This window comes from Cotesia glomerata, linkage group LG1, assembly GCF_020080835.1.
Source record: "Cotesia glomerata isolate CgM1 linkage group LG1, MPM_Cglom_v2.3, whole genome shotgun sequence".
NCBI lineage: Eukaryota > Metazoa > Arthropoda > Insecta > Hymenoptera > Braconidae > Cotesia > Cotesia glomerata.
In genome coordinates, this window is record NC_058158.1 from 2399602 (window position 1) to 2424111 (window position 24510).

Below are 24510 nucleotides of genomic sequence, written 5' to 3' on the forward strand. Positions count from 1 at the left end.
GTACAAAACTTTATTGCTCAAATCTATCAGTGGTTTTCATGGTGGTTTATATTTTTTTTTTTTTTTTTTTTTTATATTTAGATGGATGACTATGTTTTATAGTTTCCTTTTACATGTACTCTCCTTTTTAATCACACCATGTATAATTTTAAGCCATTTGGCTCTTGCCTCCTGGCATTTAAATTGAATAAATAAATCAAGAATTTACTGCTTTTATTCATAATTAAGCTTTTAAAAAATAATTTTCTAGATTTAAAAATTTATTCCCTTTAAATAAAAATTTTTAGCGCTGATTTGCATCTTTTTCTTCAAAGTCCACCGGACCTAATTGAAGCCCCCCGGATGTTTTAAATTGTTTTTCACTCAATAATAATAATAAACAGAACCTAAGACACAAACCGTCTGCTCAAGACCTTTCTCTCTCAAATAAGAACTACATCATCAACGGTCCACGCAACAGAATTACAGCGAATCTAGTCAACAAGCTCCATTCAGATGTAGACATTGAAGATTTCTTCAATGGAATACTCCAATCTTTTATCTCCAGACTTAAGGAAGTCCTTTCGCTCCAGTTGAGTCATAACAACTGTAGTAGTAAATTTTCAATAAATTAAAATACAAAACCCATAAAAATTCCTAAAATTAAAAAATAAATAGTATATGAGGCATTAATCGTTGAAATTTTTAAAATTAAAAAAAAAAATAGTTAAATACAAAAATTAATTTGACTGTTGTAAATCAGCTGTTAGTAACCTGTCCGTGATTTGGCAACGCTTTATTTCGGTTGTTTACATTTTCATTTGCACAATATAACCTTAACCGTGTTTAACTTTTTGCAGACAGTGTAAATAAATAAATTAATTAAAAATGTTTAGTCACAAAACCATAACATTCTAATGTCTCATGGCAGGAATGCTAGTATTTTTTAATTATTGTTTTATTTTTCAATTATGAATTATGAAAATTTGTTAACAATAAATTAACTAATAAGTATGCATGAAAAACATAAGCGCGTTAAAGTTTAATTTGAATTTATTGAATGGTCTGAAGCTCGCGCGCTACGCAACGTTGCCAAATCTTTTGACTCTATTTTATTGTAGGTAACTTGAGAATTTTTTGTGATTTTTAAATATTAATTTCTCAATAAATATCTCGGTAACTGATAGATTTTATTGCAAAAAAAGAAACCTGAATATTTCGAAAATCTGATTTTTAGTTTTTTTTTACTTCATCTAATCCATGACTGATAGTATAATTCGAGAAATACTGCAAACGTCTGATTTTCTCGTAAGACTCTGAACAAATACTAACATTTAAAAATTTTATTTTTTCAAAAATTTGTCCGGTAAAGTATAATTTAAACCTCACTATAAGATAAATAAGGACCTTAACTATTACAAAAAAATTAAATTTACTCATAATCTAATATTTTTTATTTTACATTGGCGGCGAAAGGACCTCCTTAAATGCACATTGTAATAATTTGTCTGTCTCTTTTTCTGATTCTGATGAATTTTATACTTTATATTTTAATAGTTCTCTTATAACTTTTCTCTTATTCACCTTATAAACTTTGTTGTATAATGCCGATAGGCGTATGGTGTATATAAATAAATAAATAAATAAATAAATAAAATAAATTTTTCTATTAGTGTAAAAGAAGAAATAAAACTAACACTTACTTGAGGTGGATATAAATCAAGAGTACACTCAATACAAGCACTGAGACCTGGTAAAATAACCCTAGCATTGCCTTTGAATCCTTCTGTACCACCATCAACCAGAGGAATCACTGAAGAATGATCCAGTTCATTGTCTTCGTAGTTCAAGAGCGATATGATCATTCCGTTGATCCACCTCCGGGCCACGATTGAGTCCAGCCCGCAGACAACAATGTGAAACTGCCGGTAGAAAGACTCGTCTTTGTCTTGGATCTTGCAGCAGTGAGGAGTCACAGAGCATCCTGGAACTCGCTCGTTGATAAACTTGGCAGCTACTTCGGCTTTTGAGGAACCCAGGTCTTTGTGGCGGAACAAAAATTGTCTGTAAAAAATTAAATGATAGATTTATTGAACTTCTAGCTGTTAAAAGTTAGCTGATATTTTTAATTTTGTTTTATTTATTAAATTAGAACTAAAAAATATTTTTATGAAAATTAATTTAGCAGATATTTAATAATTTTAAGAATTTTTTTAATAAATAAATTATGGCGAAAAAAAAGTAGAAAAAAAAATTGACATTTTTAAGAAAAAATTTCAAAAATTAAAAAACGCAATTTTTTTTAAATAATTTTTTGGAAAAAATCTATTTGTTAAAAAAAAATTTAAAAATTTCATAATATTTTTAAAACATTGCACTTATAATTTTTGAAGTTTTTTTACAAATTAAAAAATTTTTTTTTAATAAAAAAAAAATGACATTAAAGTTAGCAGTCACTTAACAATTTTTTAATTTTATTTATCAAAAAAATATGATAATAAAATTAGCAGATATTTAATAATTTTTAGAATTTTTTTTAACAAATAAATTATGGTAAAAAATATTAAAAAAATTGACATGTAGAAATTTAAAAAAATTAAAAACGCAATTTTTTAAAAATGATTTTTTAGAATTAATTCAATTGTTAAATAAAATTAAAAATTAATCAAGTGACAGCTAACTTTAATGTCATCAAAAAAATTTGTTCTAAAAAATTATTTTTAAAAAATTGCATTTTTTATTTTTTTAAATTTCTAAATGTTAATTTTTTTTTGCTATGAAATTATTGAAATTATTAAATTAATTAATTTTCATAAAAAAAAAAAATATAAAAATTTTTAAATGTCAGCTAATTTTATTTTCATCAGGTCGAGGCTTACCTGTTGAGGTTCGAGAGCTCGATGGTGTCCATGTCGATGACGTCTATCTTCCTGAATCCCATCAGAGCTAAGTTCTTCAAGAGTTCACAGCCCAATCCACCAGCACCGATTACCAGGACCTTGCAATTCTCCATGAGGAATTCCAGTGTGTCGGGCGACGGCTCGAAATCGGGCCGGCAAAAGGGCCCAGATCTCTCGAGGATTTTTCGCAAATGACTCCAGCGGCGGTGAGTGTGGTCTGGATTCATTTTTATTATTTGGTTTATCTACTTACTTGGATTATTTAAAGTTACTATTGTATCAGACTAGATTTATAAAAATATTATGAAACTTTGGTGGAAAATTTCTTGTCAAACTGGTTAGTGCTGATTTGCGCGCTCTCATGCAAGAAACAAAAGTCTTTTTAGAGGTTAGGATTCATGGCGGAAAAGATGGAATTGTGTTCAGTCGCGTTAGGTGAAAAAGGATTTTTTATTATCGGCAAGTGTTTTTATTTCATTTTTAATATTTTTAAAATTTGCACAGTATTTTGTTTGTTCTATTTTTTTAAATCTGTCAATAAGGTAAAAGCCCCAATTATTGACGGGGGTCTAAATATTGACACCCTAAATTATTTTTAAATATATTTAATTATCTGTAATAAGAATAACGATCAAATAAATTTTTGTTAAATTCTAATTAATTAAAAAATTGAAAAAAATCACTTTCAATTCAAAATATTAAATATTAATTATTAAAAAAAAATAAAGTTAGCACCAATTCATTAAATCAGCTTACGAGCGTCTATTTTCTTAACAACTTTGGTTAGAAAAGCATTTTTTTTAACTGCCGAGTTTAAATTAATTTTTTCATGTAATTATATGATCTATTTTTTTTTTAATTAACAATATATAAAATATTTATAAACTTAAATAATCGAAATTAATTGTATGCTTTATGATATTTAAATAATGGGAGTCAATAACTAGTTCATAATTTTTATGGTGAATCCCATATTGACAGCCAGTCGACAGCGCTATGACGCCTTTTTTACACGCTTTTTTTTTACACGCTTTATATTAGCTTCACTTGTATGTCAGTTTGTTTGTTTGTCAGTTTGTCAGTATGTCAGTAACTCTCCGTGGGTAATCTGCGCGCCTGCGGCCTTCCTTGGTTCTGGTAGCCGTTTCTCAGGCTCGCTCTCCGAAATCGAACTCTGATTCCCCGTATTTATAATATTTATAAATAATTATTTTTTTTATTAGCTTCACTTGTATGTCAGTATGTCAGTATGTCAGTATGTAACTCTCCGTGGGTAATTTGCGCGCCTGAATATTTTTGATAATCAACAAATAATAGTTTAAAAAAAGTAAAAAATCACGCTTTTATAAATAAACCAAACTAAAAAGTAAAAAATAAATAATAGTTTAAAAAAAGTAAAAACACGCTTTTTATAGAAAACCAAACTAAAAAATAGAAAATAAATTTAAATTAAGAATAGTGTTAAAAATTTCAATAAATATAAATTAATAATAGTGTAAATAAAAAAAATGTATTTTATTTTAAAAAAAGCGTGGGGTGCTTTTTAAGATATTATCAAAATGATAATCACTCTATTCATATCTGTCAATAAAATATTTATAACTATTGACACCATGCACCTCACGCTTTTTTTAAAATAAAACTAGAATTTGAATTTGCGCGCGCAAGCGCGCGCCTGACTGTAGCATTTCCGTGCACACCTTGAACCTTAAATTCAACCAATAGCTAGATTACATGCTCATCCGGCATGTTTTGATGGCGGCAATTTAAAAATTTCAGGCACTTTTAGTGCTTGGCTTTATTATGGCATTTATCATTTAAAAATTTAAATTATCTGCGTCATCGGGATCTGCGTTAAAGATTTTCTGTGTAATCGGTTATCTGAGTAATAAGTAATCTGTGTAATAGAAAATCTGTTTAATCACAATCTGCGTAATCGGGATATGTGTCAAAGGGATCTGGGTAATAGCGCCATCTGTGTAATCGGAATCTGGGTAAAAGAGGCCGTCCCAGCATAACATATAACTTTACATGAAGATCAGGCTGAATATGAAAAACGTATATTTATAAAAATTAATATGTAGTCATCTAGGGAGCGCCACTGACAACATAAAAAAATAAAAAAATTCTGAACTGTCTTTCGGATTTCTGCATCGAAACCAAAACACTTGTTGGGCCCGCCAAAACCACGTGTATTATCTGGATTTGGATATAAAGTTTTAAATTAAAGATCAAAAATTAATAATGGGTCGGTCGAGAAGAAATAAACCTAAAAAGAATTTTGCTGAAAAAAGACGAGAAAAAAAAGAAGTAAGTATTCTATGTAATTGTTATTTTGATAACAATTAGTTGGTTATGTTTGGTAGCGGTGTCTAAAAACTGTTTTATGTTTATTTAGAACTCAGGACAATTCAAAAAATCACTGGGCCGTTACAATGATATAGTCAGAGAAAACAAAGATTTTGAGACTTATTATAAAGCTCAGAAAGTTATTCCTGATGATCAATGGGATGCGTTCATAACAACAATAAGGGAAAACTTGCCATCAGCTTTCCGTATTACCGGGTCTCAAACCGAAGCAAAAGCGTTGCTGAAAATCATCAAAGGAGATTTTTTCGAAGAAATTCTGAATAATAAGTTGGAGGGTGAGAAAGAAGTGGCCAACGAAACAGAAAAAATGCGACCAAAGTCATTGCCATTTTATCCGAATGAACTGGCTTGGCAGCTACAGCTTACCCGTAAAGACATCAGACGCTCGGAAGCGTACTTCAAGTTGCACAATTTTTTGATTGCTGAAACCAGCAGCGGGAATATCAGCAGGCAAGAAGTTGTCAGCATGATTCCTCCATTGGTTCTGGATGTCAAGCCGCATCATAAAGTTCTGGACATGTGTGCCGCGCCGGGGTCTAAAACTGCGCAATTAATTGAAATGATTCACGCGGATGAGGGTGTTGTACCAAAAGGATTCGTTATTGCCAATGACGTTGATAACAATCGTTGCTACATGCTTGTACACCAGGCCAAACGATTGAACAGTCCTAGTATTCTCATTACCAATCAGGACTCGTCTATTATGCCTAATTATAAAATCACCAACCCAGATGGTACTCAAGGAATTTTGAAATTCGACAGGATACTCGCTGATGTTCCTTGCAGTGGAGACGGGACTCTGAGGAAGAATCCAGACATCTGGACCAAGTGGTCACCAGCCAACGGGAACAATTTGCATGGAATTCAGTACAGAATCGTGAAACGAGGACTTGAGATGCTGGCAGTCGGAGGCAAACTGGTTTACTCGACTTGTTCATTGAATCCGGTGGAAAATGAAGCTGTTTTGCATCGTATTCTCGCAGAGACTGGTGACTCTGTCCAGCTAGTCGACGGCAGAGATTTAGTACCTGGACTTAAATGCAATCCTGGGGTCAGTACTTGGTTGCTGGGTTCGAAAGACGTTAAGTTCTACAAGTCTTGGGAGGAAGTACCTGAAACCTGGCACACGCAAATCAGACCTAAAATGTTTCCTCCTAATCCTGAGGATGCTCCCAAATTTCATCTCGAGAGGTGTATGAGAATATTACCTCATCATCAGGATACTGGTGGATTTTTTGTCGCATTGCTGCAAAAGGTTAAACCGCTACCTTGGGAAAGTGAATCGGCTACGCAGGGATCGAATCAAGATAAAGAGAAGAATGGAGATGAGATTCCTAAAGAAAGTATGGATGTAGAGGATGAAAAAGAAGATGACAAGAATGACAATAATAAACGTAATCTGCAAGATAACAAAACTGCTCAACCTGAAAGGAAAAAGAAGAGAATTTATGGATACCGTGAAGATCCTTTTGTTTTCTTTAAGGACGATAAAGAAGATGTTTGGGGGTCTATCAAGTAATTTTTTTATTTTTAATGTTTTTATTATTATTTATTATCATTATTATTATTATTCAACATTATTCAAAGATCGGTGATTTTACTTATTAAAGAGCATTTATTATTTTAAGCCAACTTACCCAATCCGATTCGATGGTAGACTATTCAATTTTTATTTATTAATTATTTCACCACAATATTGTCAGTATAAGCACTCATACCATCTTTGGGTGCAGACATAATAATTAAAAATTTTTATTTTTGATTTTAAGACAGATTGTGTAAAGATGTAATTGTCCTGGTCTGAGCGGTCCGAATTATTTTTTCGGTTACCAAATTATTATTATTATTATTTTCCATATTTAATGAATGTTTTTTTTTCTAGGAAATTTTACGATATTTCAGATGAATTAGACCCCCGTTGCTTGTACGTTAGGTGTCATGAGGGTAAAAAGAAAAATATTTACTTCACTTCTCCAGAAATCAGAGATATTATTTTATTAAATGAACATCACATCAAAATGATTAATACGGGAGTTAAAACATTCGTCCGATGTGATAACAGAAACATGAAGTGTGCTTTCCGAATGGCCCAGGAAGGCTTGCCGAGTGTTCTCAAGTTTATAAGCGACAATCGTAAAGTAAAAATTGGTAAGGAGGATTTGGTAATGCTTTTGCAAAATAATAACCCGAAAAAGCCTCCAGAAATTGAACTGCTGAGTAAAGAAACTCAAGAACGACTTAAGACAGTTGGTAAGAAGTATTTTTATTTTATATCTCTCAAATATACGGTTTTTAATAATTTTATTTAATTAATTTACTTTGTTCTTTAGACGCTGGTAGTTGTGTACTGATGTACGAAGAAGAAAACTCTCCAGATCCATTGAGATTAAATCTTGTTGGATGGAAAGGAACAATTTCATTGAGAGCCTACGTTCCTATTAGCGACACAATACATTACTTACGCCTGCTTGGAGCTGATTGTTCAAAATATGGTAATTATAATTTTTATTTTATTATATAAAATTTATATTTTTGATAATTGGTATATAATTAATTTTCTTTTTATAAATTGCAGAGGTAAATAAGTTTGAGCAAAACAGAATTGCTAATAAGGCTAATGAAAATGACGATTCGTCAGTGAAAGCTGACGCTGACGAAGGCGAAGCTGATAATAATGACTTGGCTACTGAGGAAGATTCAGGTGCCATAGACGAACAGATGGAAGAGGTAGCTTAAATGTATATTTAAAGTTATTGTGGTGAGCTGAGTAATTTTATATTTTTTTCACGTGTCTTTAATTTAAGGTCGTGTATAAAATAAATCCATTTTAAAATTCATTAAATGTTTATTCTATTTATTAATTTAAAACAATAATAGTGAAAACTGATTTTATTAATCATTCAGTCATTCGCAATCTTAAGCAAATAAAAATAACTAAACTGCTTCGGCCGGATATCGAGGTATTTTTATTATTGTTCATATTATTTTAATTTTATTTGGCAATTTTATTTTCTATTATTAATTTTCATTATTGCTAAGCAGTAATGGAAATATTAAGCGTATCTAAAAATGAAGTTTATTTAAAATGTGCAATGATTCATCCCAATGGACATAAAATTTTTTTATCATTTTTCTTACATAAGTATATACTTTTACACTTTTTTAAATAATTTCGGATATTGACTAATTTCATCACTAAAGGACGGGCTTGACTATCAAAAACATTAATATACATATATAAGTATATAAATATGAAAAACATTATTCCAAGAGTAACAAATATATAAACTGTAAATGAAAACGAAAAAAAAAAAAAAAAAAAAAAAAAAAAAGTTTCAAAAATCAACCGAGAATTAAGTTCTCTGGTAAACTCATACAATTCACAAAAGTGAATTGTATCGAATTAATGTTAGTAATCTCTCCCGGTTGGCGAGGTTATTTTTCCACTCAAATTTTGTGACTTTGACGGCGATTTTGTGCCTAAAAAAATTATTTATATTATAAATAACTAATTTAAAATAAAATTTAAGACTATATTAAAAAATAATCATAAAATATATACATGTTTTGTTGCTTTTATTCCTTGGGTTATTTGGACATGGGTTCTCTCCCATCAAATGATCTTTCCATTTATTTTTATTCACCAAAATCCTACATAGTGGACATCGCTCGTATCCCTCAACTGGTCCTATAAAATAATTAATTTAATTAGTAACTTATTTGTTTTTTAGACATCTATAAGTACGTACTCGTGCACGAGTCATCTTTCGAATGCTCCGAAAAAGATTTTTCGACAATAGCTTGTTTGCAAGTATCGCACTTTACGTAATCGTTTCTTTGGTCACATTCGCTCAACAAGTGAGAATTTAGATGCGATATTTCAACCACTTGTTTACACAATTCACATCGTGTCAGCATTGGACAAGTGCGCCAGTAATGTATATTTAGGCCTTCTTCAGAATATCCTTGGCCTTTTGATAGACAAAATATGCAACATCTAAAAATTTTTTTTTTTTTTAATATAATACAAAGCTAAATTTTTTAAATGTAAAATATTTATTAATTTTAATGCTCATTACTTATCGCCTTTGTGATCGGTGCTGTTATCCGACGGTGACGTGACACTTGTTGAGCTTTCTGTACTAATTTGTACTGGGCTTGCACGAGACGGTGATTTTGTTGAATTAGTAACATTATTATCGATGGACTTGGTACATGTTGGAGTAGTTGTTGATTTTTGCGTCGATTCCATTTCTTTTTTCCTCTAAAAATATCAATTAGTTTGTCAGCAAGTAATGAAATTATAAAATAAAAGGTTACAAATTTTTTTTCAAATTTATTTTGATTTTTTTTTTGTATGATATTTTATAATAGTAGTTCATGCTTTTTATTACGCGTATTACTTGATTATTATCAATTATCTTTATAATTTCTATTAAAATTATTAAAAATAATCAGCACAAATTATAGCGACCCAGATTTTTAGATTTTAATTTTAACTTTTTTCTTATGTAAAAAAAGCGGACGGCCAAAGACTAAATAATATAAGGTTGCATGCTAATCTTATAATAGATGGGAAACTACAGTGAAAAAATAGTATATTACACATCTAGGGCAGTAAAATAAGAAATGTCTCAGATCACATGTAATTGTTATCCGAGGCGAAGCCGAGGTCAATAAACATGTGATCTGAGGCTTTCTTATTTACTGCCCGTGGTGTGTATACTATTTTTCTCCTCGACGGAGGCGGAAAGCGGCATTTTCGTTTAGCGCAGTGGGAGGAAAATTGACGCTTTCTGCCCGGAAGTGAGAATAGTATATTACACACCTAGGGAAGTAAAGTAAGAAATGTCTCAGATCACATGTAATTGTTGGCCGAGGCGAAGCCGAGGTCAACAAACATGTGATCTGAGGCTTTCTTATTTACTTCCCGTGGAGTGTATACTATTTTTTTGTCCGACGAAGGCGGAAAGCGGCAACTTAGTTTAGCGCAGCGGGACGAAAGTTGTCACTTTCCGCCCGGAGGGCAAAAAAAGATATTTGACAGCTTGCAATTACACACGCCAGGCAGCGCAAGAATAACTTTTTCTCACCTCCGGGCGGAAAGCGTCAACTTTCGTCGCGCTGCGCTAAACGGAAATGCCGCTTTCCGCCTCCGTCGAGGAGAAAAATAGTATACACACCACAGGCAGTAAATAAGAAAGCCTCAGATCACATGTTTATTGACCTCGGCTTCGCCTCGGACAAAAATTACATGTGATCTGAGACATTTCTTACTTTACTTCCCTAGGTGTGTAATATACTATTACATGAACTATAGCTTAAAGGGGATAGTTTGCCACCGGAAATGTATTAAATTAAAATTGTCAATTTTTATTATAATTACAAAAAATACTGAAATCCGAACAAAATAAAGTTTCACTGTAAAAAAATCGCGCCAAGTCCACGTTCATAAGACTATTAAGAAAAAAAAATTTTATTTCTTTACAAAAAGATATAAAATAAAAAATTAAAAAATCCAAGTAACCGATATGGTTGTATATGATTTTCGGAAATTAAAAAAAATTTTGTTGTAAATTTAAAAATTTAAAGAAACAATTTTGGAACGTACTTGGTGTGTGTCATTGTGTACTTCAATTTTTTTTTAAAGTCCTAGTAGATAGATTTTAGGAATTTCATAAAAAGTGAAATATTTCGTAACCACGCACACTAAATACGTTCCAAAATTGTTTCTTTTAATTTTTAAATTTACAACAAAATTTTTTTTAATTTCTGAAAATCATATACAACCATATCGGTTACTTGGATTTTTTAATTTTTAATTTTATATCTTTTTGTAAAGAAATAAAATTTTTTTTTCTTAATAGTCTTATGAACGTGGACTTGGCGCGATTTTTTTACAGTGAAATTTTATTTTGTTCGGATAAGTTTATACCTGAAGATCTATCCGATCAAATTCGTGGTACAACTGACGATACAATAAATTTCTTCTCGTAATATCGTCATCAGGCGGAAGTTGTTTGCGAACTAACCTGGGATTTACTTTATAAACGAGGACTAAAATTCTTTCAGAAACTTTTCTTACAGCTTCTGCTGGATGAAGTAATCCGGAAGAACCAAGGTCGGATAATGTGCGACACGTTAACCCACTGCAACAATTACAATGTCTTCTCAGAAAACAAGCATACTAGTTTTAACAACTAATTAATTTTTCGAGGCAATGTTAAATTTTTAAATCTAAGTTGGTAATTATTCTACTTAACTTTTTAAATTTAACATTCCTCAAATATCTAAGTGCTATTTAGTATGAAAAATAGTAAATGATTTAAATATAAATACTAAAATTAAAGTTAATGAATTTCTAATCACCTCTGCTTGTCTGTAGAAATACCATGATTGAGAATTAACTGCTCTACCATTTCTAAACGACTTAATGCTAATCTTTGATGTGTACTACTCAGTATCGGGCGGCTTAAATGGACTGGAATAATATGAAGCTCTCGGACGCACTGGCAATCAGCCATACTCAAGATTGTATGTACTGCCATGTTATGAATTCGCGGTGTTGTGTCGCCGGACTTTGTTAACAATTCAGGAAGCAATCTATCTACACTACGAGCTATCTCTGTTGAAGAAACTCTAAAAATAAATGAAAAATAATTTTAGTTAGCTACTAAATAATTAATAACTACAGAGATAAATCGGGCTACCTATTGGTGGCAAACTCAGAGAAAAAAATTCTTATTAATTGTGCAGCTAGGCTATATACACTGAACACTTTGTCTCTGAGAGCGCGATGCAACAGTAAAATAGCAGCTCTCGCAGTCTTATTCGCCGAATGCTTTGAAACTTCAGGGTCGAATTTTTTTAACTCTTCTTTCAGCATCATAAGTCCTTCTTCTTTGTCCATAAATTGTTTGGAGTAAAATTTTTCCACCACCTCCATTCCAAAGACAGTTATTGGTAAAGCAGCTTGTTTCTTCTCTCGATCATTTAATTTTGAATTTACTTTTACTTCACTTTCCAAGTGACATTCCCGGGTGAATTCATTTGTATGAGAACTGTAATTATTTATTTAATAAATTTAAATTTACAAATATTTAAGTTATCATTAAACTTACTGTCGAAGAGCTGGAATAGTTCGCTCTTCATAAGCTTCATAACTAGATCGCAAAGAAGGACCCGCTGATTTAGTCTTTCGTCTCAATGATCCAGTATTTCTATTAATTTGTCTTTCTAACACACCATTCGGTGGACTATCAGTAATTTCTACAATAAAAAAAAAAAAAAAAAAAAAAAAAAAAAAAAAAAAAATATTAATTTTAATTAAAAGTAAAAATTAGTTTAAAAGTAAACAAAACTACCTGGACTGTGAGGTTTTTGATGCAGCGGAGAAACTGGGGGCTGATGCGGAGGACCAGTTGGTGAAAGAGCTCCTTCACGGTTCGGTGGAACAACCAAACGAGGTGGCGACAAAATATCTTCTGGCACAACTGTATTGCTAGACGCCCCAGCGTCACTTGAAGCCGGCTCTTTGCCGTCAATCGTTGATACATTATTTTTTTCTAACGGCTGCAATGTTAACGTCTCTCTAAATATCCATCTCTTCTACTTACACCCCACTAACACCGTCATTAAGACTTACCCCATCGACTTCGAGTAAATCATTAACTTCTAAGCTTTCATAAACCTCCTGCCTATAGTGTTGCGCTTGAGCTTTTTTTGCTTTCGCTTTATCGTAATCTTCCAGCGCAATAGCGTACTTTTTTTCCAGCTCATACTTGCCAAGTCTTTCTCCGGCTTTTCTCAGTATTTCCATAGAAACTTTTAATTTTGACGCATATTCAAATCTTTCTTCTGCTCGAAATAATTTTATTATAAATTATTTATTTAAACTAATTGATAAATTTAATAAAATCTCACCTTCAGCAGCTTGTAATTTTTTATTTTCCATTTGCCGAATTATTTTAGCGACTTCACGATCGACATACATTTCAAAAGCTAAATCATCATAAGGTGACGTGTAATGAGGATTGTAAGGAGCATCTTGGTTATTTATGTCCTGTGTACAAGGCTCACCAATAATATTTATAGCAATAAGTCCAACCTGAAGTAAATATCAGTTATCAGTAATACACTCCAATAAATCTTAACAAAAGAATACAACAGCCTTTATGTCATCTTTTATTACATTATCGAAATTACGAACCTGCTCGTGAACATTGTGAGTGTTTTGGTGAGGCTTGTGTAGCCTTAACTTCAATGACAGGGCTTTCGTTTCCGGAAGTGCAACGCTCTTCAGCTCACGGCTTTTGTAAAGTGTAGATTCATTGTCTGACAACGTTATGTAGCCTAAATAGTTGAAGGACGTATTGACAGAGGCGTTTTCTTCCTTGGTCGTCCATATTTCTAATTTTTCCGCTGGAAAATAATAACTTAATTATTCACAGCCATTTATATTTTCTATTACGGAATCTAGAGCAACTATGAATATTTCATCATGCAATTGTAGATAGAGAAATGTAATTGTAGCTTGTGATTACAAAACTATTACTTTAGATTCGCGTGATCTATCAGCTCAAGGCTATTCTCGTGTGAAATTGGACACTTAATTAATCACTTATCACTCCGGAAATCGAAAAATTATTCAAATAAACGTTTTCGTTTACTTTTTTACGTACGTATCAGATATTGGTGTGCTAAAACTTGGATCCTTGTTATTTTAGCCGGTGCATGTAAGCGAAGAATTAATTCCTGGGGATACCCGCATTTTCGAGCACTCTGCCATCCTCTCACTGTTGGTCCATGGACGTTTAACTCAAGACAGGAATGTCTTTCATCTTCACCTGTTTAAATAATTTTTTTAAAATTAATTTTTTATGATAAAAATTTCAAGCAAATAAATGTAAATAATTTTTAGTTAAATATTTTTATATAATTTTTTTCTTAAAATATAAAACTGTCAGACGTCAACTATTTTTAGTATCTACATTCTTTGTGATATTTAAATTTTTCATAAAAACACAAGAATTGACAGATATTTTAAATGAATAGGTTATTTTAATTTTTTATAAAAAAAATAAAAAGTATTGAATTATAATTACAAGTGAATGTTTAATCATGTGAACTTACTTGAAGCATATATGACGTTGAATTCAATCTTTCTCGGCATCTTTGCGAATTTAATATTGTAGATAACTTAAATTTATCAAAATTTATATAAGTAATTAATTATTGATGAAAATTATTTTTATGAATTTGATATTATCCGGATGATAAACGTGAATTTTAAAAGGCACAGTCATTTCAAGCTCAAATGTGTCTTGGTGCTGCTGGCAAATAAACCCCGGCGCAGAGCCAACCCGCACAGATAAGACGTCTGATCACAGCTAGGCTTGCGCCACAACTGAATACTGCATTGGCTCTCGTTCTATTCCCTATTATATCTTAGACCCTCGCATTATTTTGTTAATATCTTCTCAAAATTTATTATTATATTTGTTCAATGTTTTTTAAAAGTTATATTTATTTTCATTACCATTTTGCAAGGTGTCTTTTTGACTAGATTTTATACAGTCGGTAGCTAGGCAGCAACGTTGTTTGATGTTGAATTTTTTTTTCGCTTATTATATTTGCTATTAATATTTATTGATGATAAAAAAATTGATTATTTTTTTCACAACAGCGAAAGAAGGAGTGATTGTAGTCGTATGTTTGAACTACTGTAATTATCTTTGGAATAGATACCACAAACATTTTTTCATTAAGGGTAAAAGTATTGTCTTGCAATAATATTGCATTCATCCCTTGATTTTTGGACTAAATTATACCGTCGACTGTTGATGGATCAATAAGTGGAGGCTGCGTGACGTCACGAGGGCGCGGCGAAGAGCGTCGTGCCTTGTGTAAATCGTTAGGCGTTTAATTTGAATATTTTAAAAATCCACGTGATTATTTTATGAATGAACCTGTCAAAAATTTACCAAACTGTGCCAATTTTAACTATACAGTTTGCTAGTTAGACTAATAATCTATTTTAATTGATTATTTTATAGTAAAATTTATAAATTTAAAGCGCAATTTTTTATTTAAAAAATTGTACTTATTTGTACAAATTCATAACAATTATATACAAAAGGTGGAATGCATTTTAATCCATATATTCATTGGTATTATGATTGGTATCGAGTATTTTTGTTAATTTTAAGTGGTAGCAAACAGATAAACAAGGCCTTTGATAAATTGGATTATTTCGGAGCCACCGAGTTTAGATTCGCCATATACTCGATCGACAAATGATATAGGAACCTCGCCGATTGTATAACTAAATTGACGAGCTCTTACTATCATTTCCATTTGAAATACGTAGCCTTTGGATACGCAGGATTCGATCAGTCGTTGTAAAACATCTTTTTTGTACAGTCTGGAATAATAAATATTGTTAAAAAGTTATAGAAAATTTTACTTATTAAAAATTTTTATTCAATTAATTGTACCTAAAGCTACCAGTTAAATCACTAACTCCTGGTCTTAGAAGGATTTGAGTAATAAAATTAGCACCACGACTTATGAGCTTTCTTTTAAAATCCCAGCCATAAACTCCGCCACCATTTATGTACCTAGTTCCTGTTACAATATCGTAATTGTTCTTCCTCTGTAACTCGATCATAGGCGGAATAAATTGAGGCTGAAATATAAACGATACAAATAGTAATTATTTAATTATAATTTGATGATAAAAAGAGTATGAGTGTAAAGAAAATTTTTTTTATATAATTTTAAGTAATAAAATATAAAACTGAAGTTAGCAGACATTTGTCATTTTTTGGACTCTTACAACTTACTTACAACAATAATTTTTTGACATCTCTGCAAGTGGAATTTTTCAAAAAATTTTTTCTATATTTTATTTGTTAAAAAAAAATCTTAGAAATCATCATATGTCAGCTATCTTCAGTACCATAATAAAGTTTATTTAAAAATTTTAAAAATCACATGTGAGAAAATTTTTAAAATCTTCAAACATAAATTTTTAATTATTGGTTTTAAATATTAAAAATCTTTTATGACAAACATAAATTTTGAAGTAAATAAATTATGGAGACTTACATGATGTGACAAATCAGCATCCATAATTATTATAAAATTTCCTGTTGAATGTTTAATACCATGAATGTAAGCAGTACCGAGTCCTAGCTTTTTCTCTCGAGGTCTCAGAAGTATTTTATCTTCCCCATAAAGTTTTTGCAATTTCTGAGCAATCTCCAGAGTACCATCTGGTGATCCATCGTCGATAATTATTATTTCATATGGCGAACCACTGTAAAAATTTTAGATGATACTTAATGTAGCAGATATTTAATGATTGTTAGGGCCAGTTTTTCAATCCGAGATAAAATTTTATCCGATACCAATATATATCTATAGATTTCATGTTTTTAGATAGACTGGCAATAATAATTTTATCGTGGATAAAATTTTATCTTGAATTTAAAAACTGGCCCTTAGAATTTTTTTTAACAAATAAATTATGACAAAAAGAATAAGAAAAAAATATTGACATGTAGAAATATTAAAAAATTATAAATGCAATTTTGTTTTAAATAATTTTTCCGAAAAAATTTGTTTTATTAAATAAAATTAAAAAATTATCAAGTGACTGATAACTTTAATGTCATAAATTTTGGAGTAAAAAAAATTATTATATTTATCTGTCTGTTCTCATTGATTTTGTGTACGTATAAGTGAGGTTATGTTTCAAGTACTTACAAGTCGTCCATATATTTTACAATAAGCCATATAATTATTGGTAAATTTTCAACTTCATTATAAGTCGGTAATAAAATTGAGTATTTATCATTAGCAAATGATTTAGTAGCCATTTTAAGTGTGTTTTATTTACTATTTTTATTTATACCCGTGTTTTGTATCGTGCCGATGACGTTTCGACTTTTGACGTATCGATACTAACAACTAACATCTGTTAACATACGAACCAGTGTAAGGTGTAAATACTGTAAATATGCACTGAGTGAATGTGTAGGTAAGTACTTATGTGTACGTGAGTACACCTATTACATATTCAAGATTATATGGTTTTGTGATAAAAATAATAAACGGGAGTTGAAAAGTATGTATTTTTTGCGTGTCAAAAAAATTATTTTCGGCCCAAGTATTTCTAGGTTATTTTATTTATAAAGAATTTATTAATTTGAAAGTTAATAAGAAAGTGTGATGTTTATTTATGTTGTATTTGTACCTGTAGCAATGATAACTAGTCAAGTGCTCAATCTGTCATACATTTACTTTCATTAACCTCACCTGTATGTTAAAAATTAAAGTAGTATTGTTCAAACTAGAATTTTTAATAAAAATAAATGTGCTAATTAATAAAGTTAATTGAATTAATAGAAAATAGTTTTAAAAAATGGGCAAACCAACAAAAGTGGTTGTTTGTGGAATGAAAGGTGTTGGAAAAACAGCTATGTTAGAACAATTAATTTATGGAAATGTAACTTCTAAAACAGTAAGTATTAATGATACCAAAAAGAGACAATTATTTTTTTTATTTTACACTAAATTTTGTAAACAATTTATGTTTAATAAAAAGTTATATAAATAAAATATACTTAAAAATTTTGAAAACTTGTTTTACAATTTTAAAAATTTTTTTTCGATAACCGGTAAAGTTTTTATTTATCCAAAAATAAAAAAAAATAACTCGGCAAATTTCACATTAATAAATATGCGAACAACAAATATTAGTGCGTTTTTTTTTTTATAATAATAACATTGTTACAATAAGCAATTAGTTTATAAAAACAAAAAAGTGTCTAGTGTTTGTTATTTTACATATAATTGTTGAAATAACAGACATCCAGTAATTAACTTGTTTTCATTTGCAAATTACCTGTAATAAAAAAAAAAATGAGTATGAATATTCTAAAAAATTCTTTATTTAATTTTTTAAAATATTTTCTTCATGAATATTTTTTCATTTTTTGGAATTTATTCTTGACATGTTAATTTTATGATTTAAGTTATTGTTTATAATTTTTTTCTTCAGGAAATTCACCCAACAATAGAAGATATTTATTCAGCAAACATTGAAACCGACCGGGGAACTAAAGAAAAGGTCCAATTCTACGACACAGCTGGATTAGAAGGGCTGCAGAGCAGCGCGAGTAACCAGCAGCAGCAATTAGCACGTCACTACCTCGGTTTCGCAGATGGGTATGTTCTAGTTTATGACACTGCCAAACCGGAGTCGCTTGACGTTCTTATTCCCCTTAAAAAAGACATTGACAAGAATAAAGACAAGAAAGAGATAATTATAATCGTGGTAGGAAATAAATCTCGCACTGACACCAGTCATGACAGCTTAGAAAACACCGCCAGCAAAGCTATTAACTGGTGCACACGTGAAAAGATAAAACACTTTGAGGTAAATGTCTTGGACCGAAATAGTTTGTACGAGGCATTTGTTTACTTGTCATCAAAATTGAATCCTGTACAAAACAAAAGTTCATTTCCGCAGTTGAGTATGGGCAGAAAAACTGTCAAAGCTGAAACGACATGATTATTTATTAAATTTATTTGTTGATAATTTTTAAAGGACATTACTGAGATATATTTTAAAAATTTTTATTATATATATTATTTATCACACTTTAAATATTTTATTTTAATAGATCTGACAGTTAATGCAATGAGATCTGATTTTATAAAAGCATTTAATGACAAAAATAAAATGTACCAGTATAAGTAATTTAATTGAATAAATACATATTACTTATTTAACATAGTTATAGAGTCATAAAGTTCATAGTCAGCACAATATCTATTAAAATTTAATGGGGTAGTTGATTAGAAAAAACTTTGGTTCAAGGTTGGTTTGTTTTATTTTTTGATACTTTGTAATAAAGTTTATTTATAGCATTTTATTTATTACTGCCTTAATAGCAAAAATGACCTTTTGGCATCGAAAACTTTCGTTGATAAATTAATGCAAAAAAATAAATGAGTAATGAAATTATTTTTTTAAATATTATCAAGTCATTTATTGTACATTTAGCTTTTATTACTGGTACGTTTATATTTAAAGTTATGATAATGGCAAAGTACTTACATAAGTAATAAACATTAGTGAGTTTGCACAACGAATACAATCAGTACAAAAATTATAAAATTTGCTCCTTATTGTTAATTTTAATTCATTTTTTAATTTTTTTATTGTATTTATAAAAAACTAAGTAGAATAGTATTTAAAATTTTACTTGTTACGTATATTGTACTTAACTGTTAAACTTATCACTATCAATTAATAAATATACATATTAGGGTGTATAAAAAAACCAAAAAACTTCTTTTTTAAATTATTGTGAAATTTTGTCAGAGGAAGTCAAAATAAGGAGCCTGTAAAAATTTGAGCTCTTAATATTAAGATTTATTATAAAAAATGTTATTAAAGTGAGAGAAAAAATTACAAAATTATGCACTAACATGTCAATGTAAATAGTGATAGATTTTGAAGTTAATAATTTACAAAGTTAAAAACTTTATATTAATTAACACTTAATTTCATTATTTTTTATTGGCAGTTACACATCTTTACTCCAAATTACTCAACTCTGCGACATACTGTACTCAACATAAAAAATTGAATAACTTAAAAAAAAAAAACTTCACTCAATTCATTCACTACTCAATACTAACTTTATTCAACGCTAAGTTTACTTAGTTCCAACTGTATTCAATGCAATCTTTACTCAATAGTATTTTATAAGTGACGGCGCGCTTTCAAAAATCTCTATTCAATATTTTTTTATTTAATAATATTTTATTCGGCAAAAACAAAACTGTACTCAAAATTTCTCAGCTCTGTGCAATCTGTACTCCAATAAAATAATTTAATAAACTAAAAAAAGAAATTTTTACTATATATAGATATATAAATTACATATAATTGAGTAAAGTTGACATTGAATAAAGTTTGTAAAACAATAGAATTTTATTCTTTAAGAAAAAAATTATTAAGTAAAGTTTTTTTTTTTATTTATTTAAAGTAAACATTATTAAACAAAAAAAATTGAATAGAGATTTTTAAAAGTGCGCCATCACTTATAAAATACTATTGAGTAAAGATTACAGTGAATACAGTTGGAACTGAGTAAACTTAGCGTTGAATAAAGTTAGTATTGAGTAGTGAATGAATTGAGTAAAGTTGTCTTTTTTTTTAAAGTTATTCAATTTTTTATGTTGAGTACAGTATGTCGCAGAGTTGAGTGATTTGGAGTAAAGATGTGTAACTGCCTTTTTATTCATTAAAATTTATTGTCAATTTTTTATTATTATAGTCAGAATTGAATATTCGTCAAAATAGATGAAAACTTTTTATCCAAGTGATAACAGTTTTGTTGAAGACGTAAGAAGAAATCACAATTTATACTATGTTCAATCTTAATCTCTAATAACTTTTGAAAAAGTAAATTTTTCGAAAAATCATAAGATACCACTTGTAGGTTGTTGAATTTCCTACAAAAATATACATTACGCTAGCCGGTAAATAGTTTGTATGACTCAATATAAAATTAAAAATTTTTTAAATATATTTTTCCCATGTTATTTTAATGTACTGGGAAAAAATTACTACTCCTGAGAAAATTTTCTTGTCACAAGAATATATATTCTTGATAATTTTCAAGAATATATTTTCTTGTCTCAAGAATTGATCGAACCAATCGAATTATTTTTTCTTTAATTCAAGTGAACTTATTCATTTGCTAATCTATCAAAATTAATGCCAATATTTTATTACCATGATAGATATTGATATTCTTTTGTCAAAAAACTAAAATTTATTTTAAACGATTCTTAAGCCAAGGAATTTTTTTCTGGGCAAAATTTTTTTTTTCTTAGTGTGGAAAACAGAAAATTTCAATTCACGATCTTTAAATATCAATTTTAAGAGCTCAAATTTGGACAGAGTCTTTATTTTGTAATCTGGCGAAATTTTACGATGGTTTGGAAAAAAAATTTTTTTTTTTATACACCCTAATATATATTCATTTCAAAAACAATTAAATAGCTCACGACATATTGAAGACGATATTTGTTTAAAAAAATACGTATTATTTATTTATCGTAAAATCTAAATACCTCTAAAATAAATGAACCCGTCAAAAAAACTAACGTATTTAAAAATTAGTAAATTTAATTCTAAAATAAATTACCAAATAATGGCCTTTTTCAATTGCCTTAAAATTATCAGCGTTTTGAAAAAATAATCCCATAATTTGCTGCTTATACCAAAACCTGTTTGTAAAAAACATAAATTGATGCAATAAAATATGTAAGTTTAATTATAAAATTAATTTTTTACATTATTTACCTGATTCGTGGTGTGAAAAATGATGATGGTTGTGGTATCGCTTCATTTCGTATAAATAACTCTGCGAACTTGGCGTTCCGTAGTGTAAATAATAGTGTATTAGATCATAACACAAATACCCTAAATAAATTTATCGATTTGTTATTCATTATTTAATGAATATTAATGGTCATTAAATTTAAATACCTATCATAGTTCCGGCAGTGACGAGATCGATTATCGTTGAAGGAATAATAATTTTGTATATTTGGTAGAAAGCACATGCTACTAAAATACCGGCTGCTGGTGGAAATACTAGCCGTCGATCATCGAATGGAGCCTAAAAAAAAAAGAATTATTAAACTTAATTATTTGTTCGATTTATTGTTTTTTCAGGTAATAAAAAAATTAATATACTTTATGATGAATTCCATGAAGAATAAAGTGTAATGAAATGAGAAGTTTTGAATTCGCTGGTGGTTTTAAATGAAAAATTCTTCTGTGAAGCGTGTATTCAATTAATGTCCACAGTAATACGCCCAAAAAGAATGCAAGTATCTTGAAAAATATTGAATAATCTAAAAGAAGAAAATCAATAATTAATAAATATGTTATTTTTTTTTTTTATCCTATAGACAAAAAAAATTTTTAATAACTTACGAAGTGGCCCTGAAATGTTTTTCAGCAATCCGAGATACAGAAAATAAATTGAAATCGGTATCCAAACAAGCGGTACCGCGTACCAGGGTGTAATTGTAAGCATTTCCAAACAATCTGATTCAAAAAGACGTATTGGACGGTTCACGGGTAAATTAACCCACCCCCAATATTTATTTGACAACAACCCAACTTGATTCAACAGTGGAGCATTCCAGTCAACTAAATTCTGCATTTAAAATTGAAACAAAATGACAATTTAAATTAAAATTAAAAAAAATAATTCATTAGAATGAATGAAGAATAATTCATTAAAATAACCTCTATATCTTCGTAAGCTCTTTCATTATCGACTTGAAATTCATTAAACAAATGAAATGCTGCCTCGGAATGTTTAACATCATTAAAAACTTTATCCAGCGCCAATCCTTTATACGCTTTCAATGTTTGACGGCCTCCCGGATGATGTTTCAAAAAATTACTTATCTCATAAGTTTTTCCTTGATATTTAACTATAAACTCACGGTCATCTTCACTTGAACTATTTATTTGATTTAATTTACTACTATTTCTGATTAATAAAATATTATTCGAGTTACTTTCTACCGGTTTCATCATTTTCCGATCGATTAATTCGTTCGCTTGGATCAGTTTTTGGAACATTACTATTAAACGCACTCTTCACTGAAGTTATACAAATGTTTCGACATTATCTTTTAGTAATCATTTTCCAATTGCTTCTATTTAATGATCACGTTTTAAGTGATTAAAATTCAAACAATAGAAGATTAAATTTTTAGCTAATTTTTTCCTTTTGTAACAGTGGCTTTCAAACAGTAAGATACCGCATTCTTAAAAATATTTTTTATAAATTTTTTTTTTACTTTCATGTAATCGAAAAGTAATTCAAAATAAAAATAAAAAAAAAATTACTTCAACCGAGACGTAGATAGCATATTTTTAAGTGAAAACTGCTGTAAATCTCATTTAAATTCTATTTGTTTAATTAATTTAAATTACAATTTGGTTGAAAAATTTTCTAGGGTCAGTTTTTGATGCATCATTATTTTTAATTCACTACTCTTGACATTGAAAATAAATGAGTAACTTTTAAGACGTCAGTTTTATTTCTTCTTTATAAAATTATTTTGAACTTATTTTCTTTGAATTATATTTTAATTATTTACTTTCATTATAAATTTTATTTAAACACCTTTTAACATTCCACTCTGACAATAAATCAAGTGCTTGTAATAATAACTGAAAAATAATGTTTTTCTAGTAGATGAAAATATGTGCACATATCTTTTATCTCTTCCGTGCGAACCTTCTACTGACGTGTGCAATCAAGGCCGAGGTGAATTTTCCGCGCGTAAATATTTTAAGAATAGCCGCGTTACTATCTAAATCATAGCATCATTGGTAATTTCGGAATTTATATATATATTCGGCAATTATAAATACGTTGAACATACTTATTATATCTAAGGTAATCGACAAAATGTGTTAAAATGTAAGTATAAATTGAAAGATACACTTAAAACACTGTCACTTATTTTTCAAACACAAACAATGCGTTGCGTGATGTCCGGTCAATTTGAATTATCATTTTTTTTATTCTTCTAAGTCAATGTCACTAAAATCAATAATTCGATAAGAAAAAAAAATCATTTGCTGATACAAAAAAAATTAAACAAAGTATATTAATGAAATAACAAATCGAATTGACCGTGGGACTATTTTACGAACTATCCTGGCCGGAGATCTAGATTCAACTGACTGGTAACGCTGACTAACGTTTGTTATCGTTGACATTTATAAATAATATCCATCGTTGTTTTTTTTTTATTACCTAAAATCATCCTCGGGATTTACTGGTACTCATCGCTTTCCTCTATTTTCAATATTCCCACCTCATCGTGGAAATTAATAATTTTTATCTCACCTTTTTCAAGCATACACGGAGTATATATCTGTTTTTTGCATTAGCTAACATATATTCGCCTATGATAATCTTTTTTACGATTGATAACACTACGAATGATATCATATCTGGAAATGATATCCTAGATCGAAGATCCAATAGTTTTTTAAATAACATTTATCATGTGAATCATAAACTAGTTTAAAATTTAATGTGTTATCATTATTATTTAATACACATTACAGCTAAGTGCAAAAACAAATTATCGACCTTGTGTCGTGCATGGTGACAACCAAGAGTTCAATGTGAGC

At 29.4% G+C, this 24510-nt stretch overlaps 6 protein-coding genes across 8 annotated transcripts in view; 2 read left to right on the forward strand and 4 right to left on the reverse strand.

Annotated features, from left to right (window-relative positions):
- LOC123275323 (NEDD8-activating enzyme E1 catalytic subunit) overlaps positions 1 to 3339 on the reverse strand; it is an 8144-nt gene extending 4805 nt beyond the window's left edge. The window contains exons 1-2 of the mRNA XM_044743394.1: positions 2859 to 3339; positions 1683 to 2043 (exon numbers count right to left, since the gene is read on the reverse strand). Coding sequence (XP_044599329.1) covers positions 1683 to 2043; positions 2859 to 3106 — 609 coding nt within the window. The 5' untranslated portion in view covers positions 3107 to 3339. The remainder of the gene's footprint in view (positions 1 to 1682; positions 2044 to 2858) is intronic.
- A 1665-nt stretch (positions 3340 to 5004) lies between these two features.
- Positions 5005 to 8086, forward strand: LOC123275319 (tRNA (cytosine(34)-C(5))-methyltransferase). Its single transcript, XM_044743383.1, has 5 exons — positions 5005 to 5189; positions 5278 to 6764; positions 7132 to 7499; positions 7580 to 7741; positions 7825 to 8086. Exons 1-5 carry the CDS (start codon positions 5124 to 5126, stop codon positions 7983 to 7985), a joined length of 2244 nt encoding a protein of 747 aa, XP_044599318.1. The 5' UTR covers positions 5005 to 5123; the 3' UTR covers positions 7986 to 8086.
- On the reverse strand, positions 8087 to 24447 carry LOC123275318 (centrosomal protein of 104 kDa). 2 transcript variants are annotated; one of them, XM_044743382.1, is made up of 16 exons: positions 24438 to 24447; positions 21916 to 21921; positions 14382 to 14638; positions 13931 to 14095; positions 13459 to 13670; positions 13173 to 13356; positions 12895 to 13106; positions 12614 to 12821; positions 12371 to 12518; positions 11960 to 12310; positions 11619 to 11888; positions 11185 to 11398; positions 9329 to 9513; positions 8999 to 9246; positions 8812 to 8937; positions 8087 to 8729 (listed from the first exon to the last, which is right to left on the reverse strand). In XM_044743382.1, exons 3-16 carry the CDS (start codon positions 14419 to 14421, stop codon positions 8659 to 8661), a joined length of 2634 nt encoding a protein of 877 aa, XP_044599317.1. In that variant the 5' UTR covers positions 14422 to 14638; positions 21916 to 21921; positions 24438 to 24447; the 3' UTR covers positions 8087 to 8658. The 2 variants fall into 2 exon arrangements, with proteins under 2 accessions (XP_044599317.1, XP_044599316.1); XM_044743381.1 differs by having other exon boundaries at positions 11185 to 11416.
- LOC123275325 (dolichol-phosphate mannosyltransferase subunit 1) lies at positions 15373 to 17258 on the reverse strand. Its single transcript, XM_044743396.1, has 4 exons — positions 17019 to 17258; positions 16359 to 16569; positions 15746 to 15936; positions 15373 to 15672 (listed from the first exon to the last, which is right to left on the reverse strand). Exons 1-4 carry the CDS (start codon positions 17129 to 17131, stop codon positions 15453 to 15455), a joined length of 735 nt encoding a protein of 244 aa, XP_044599331.1. The 5' UTR covers positions 17132 to 17258; the 3' UTR covers positions 15373 to 15452.
- LOC123275326 (NF-kappa-B inhibitor-interacting Ras-like protein) lies at positions 17299 to 20166 on the forward strand. Of its 2 annotated transcripts, XM_044743398.1 has the most exons (3): positions 17299 to 17572; positions 17661 to 17775; positions 18316 to 20166. In XM_044743398.1, exons 2-3 carry the CDS (start codon positions 17677 to 17679, stop codon positions 18826 to 18828), a joined length of 612 nt encoding a protein of 203 aa, XP_044599333.1. In that variant the 5' UTR covers positions 17299 to 17572; positions 17661 to 17676; the 3' UTR covers positions 18829 to 20166. The 2 variants fall into 2 exon arrangements, with proteins under 2 accessions (XP_044599333.1, XP_044599332.1); XM_044743397.1 differs by having other exon boundaries at positions 17299 to 17775.
- Positions 21139 to 23127, reverse strand: LOC123275324 (fatty acid 2-hydroxylase). Its single transcript, XM_044743395.1, has 6 exons — positions 22597 to 23127; positions 22279 to 22504; positions 22036 to 22196; positions 21826 to 21958; positions 21640 to 21759; positions 21139 to 21563 (listed from the first exon to the last, which is right to left on the reverse strand). The coding sequence occupies exons 1-6, from the start codon at positions 22936 to 22938 to the stop codon at positions 21478 to 21480; spliced, it is 1068 nt and encodes a 355-aa protein (XP_044599330.1). The 5' UTR covers positions 22939 to 23127; the 3' UTR covers positions 21139 to 21477.
- Positions 24448 to 24510: the final 63 nt, after the last annotated feature.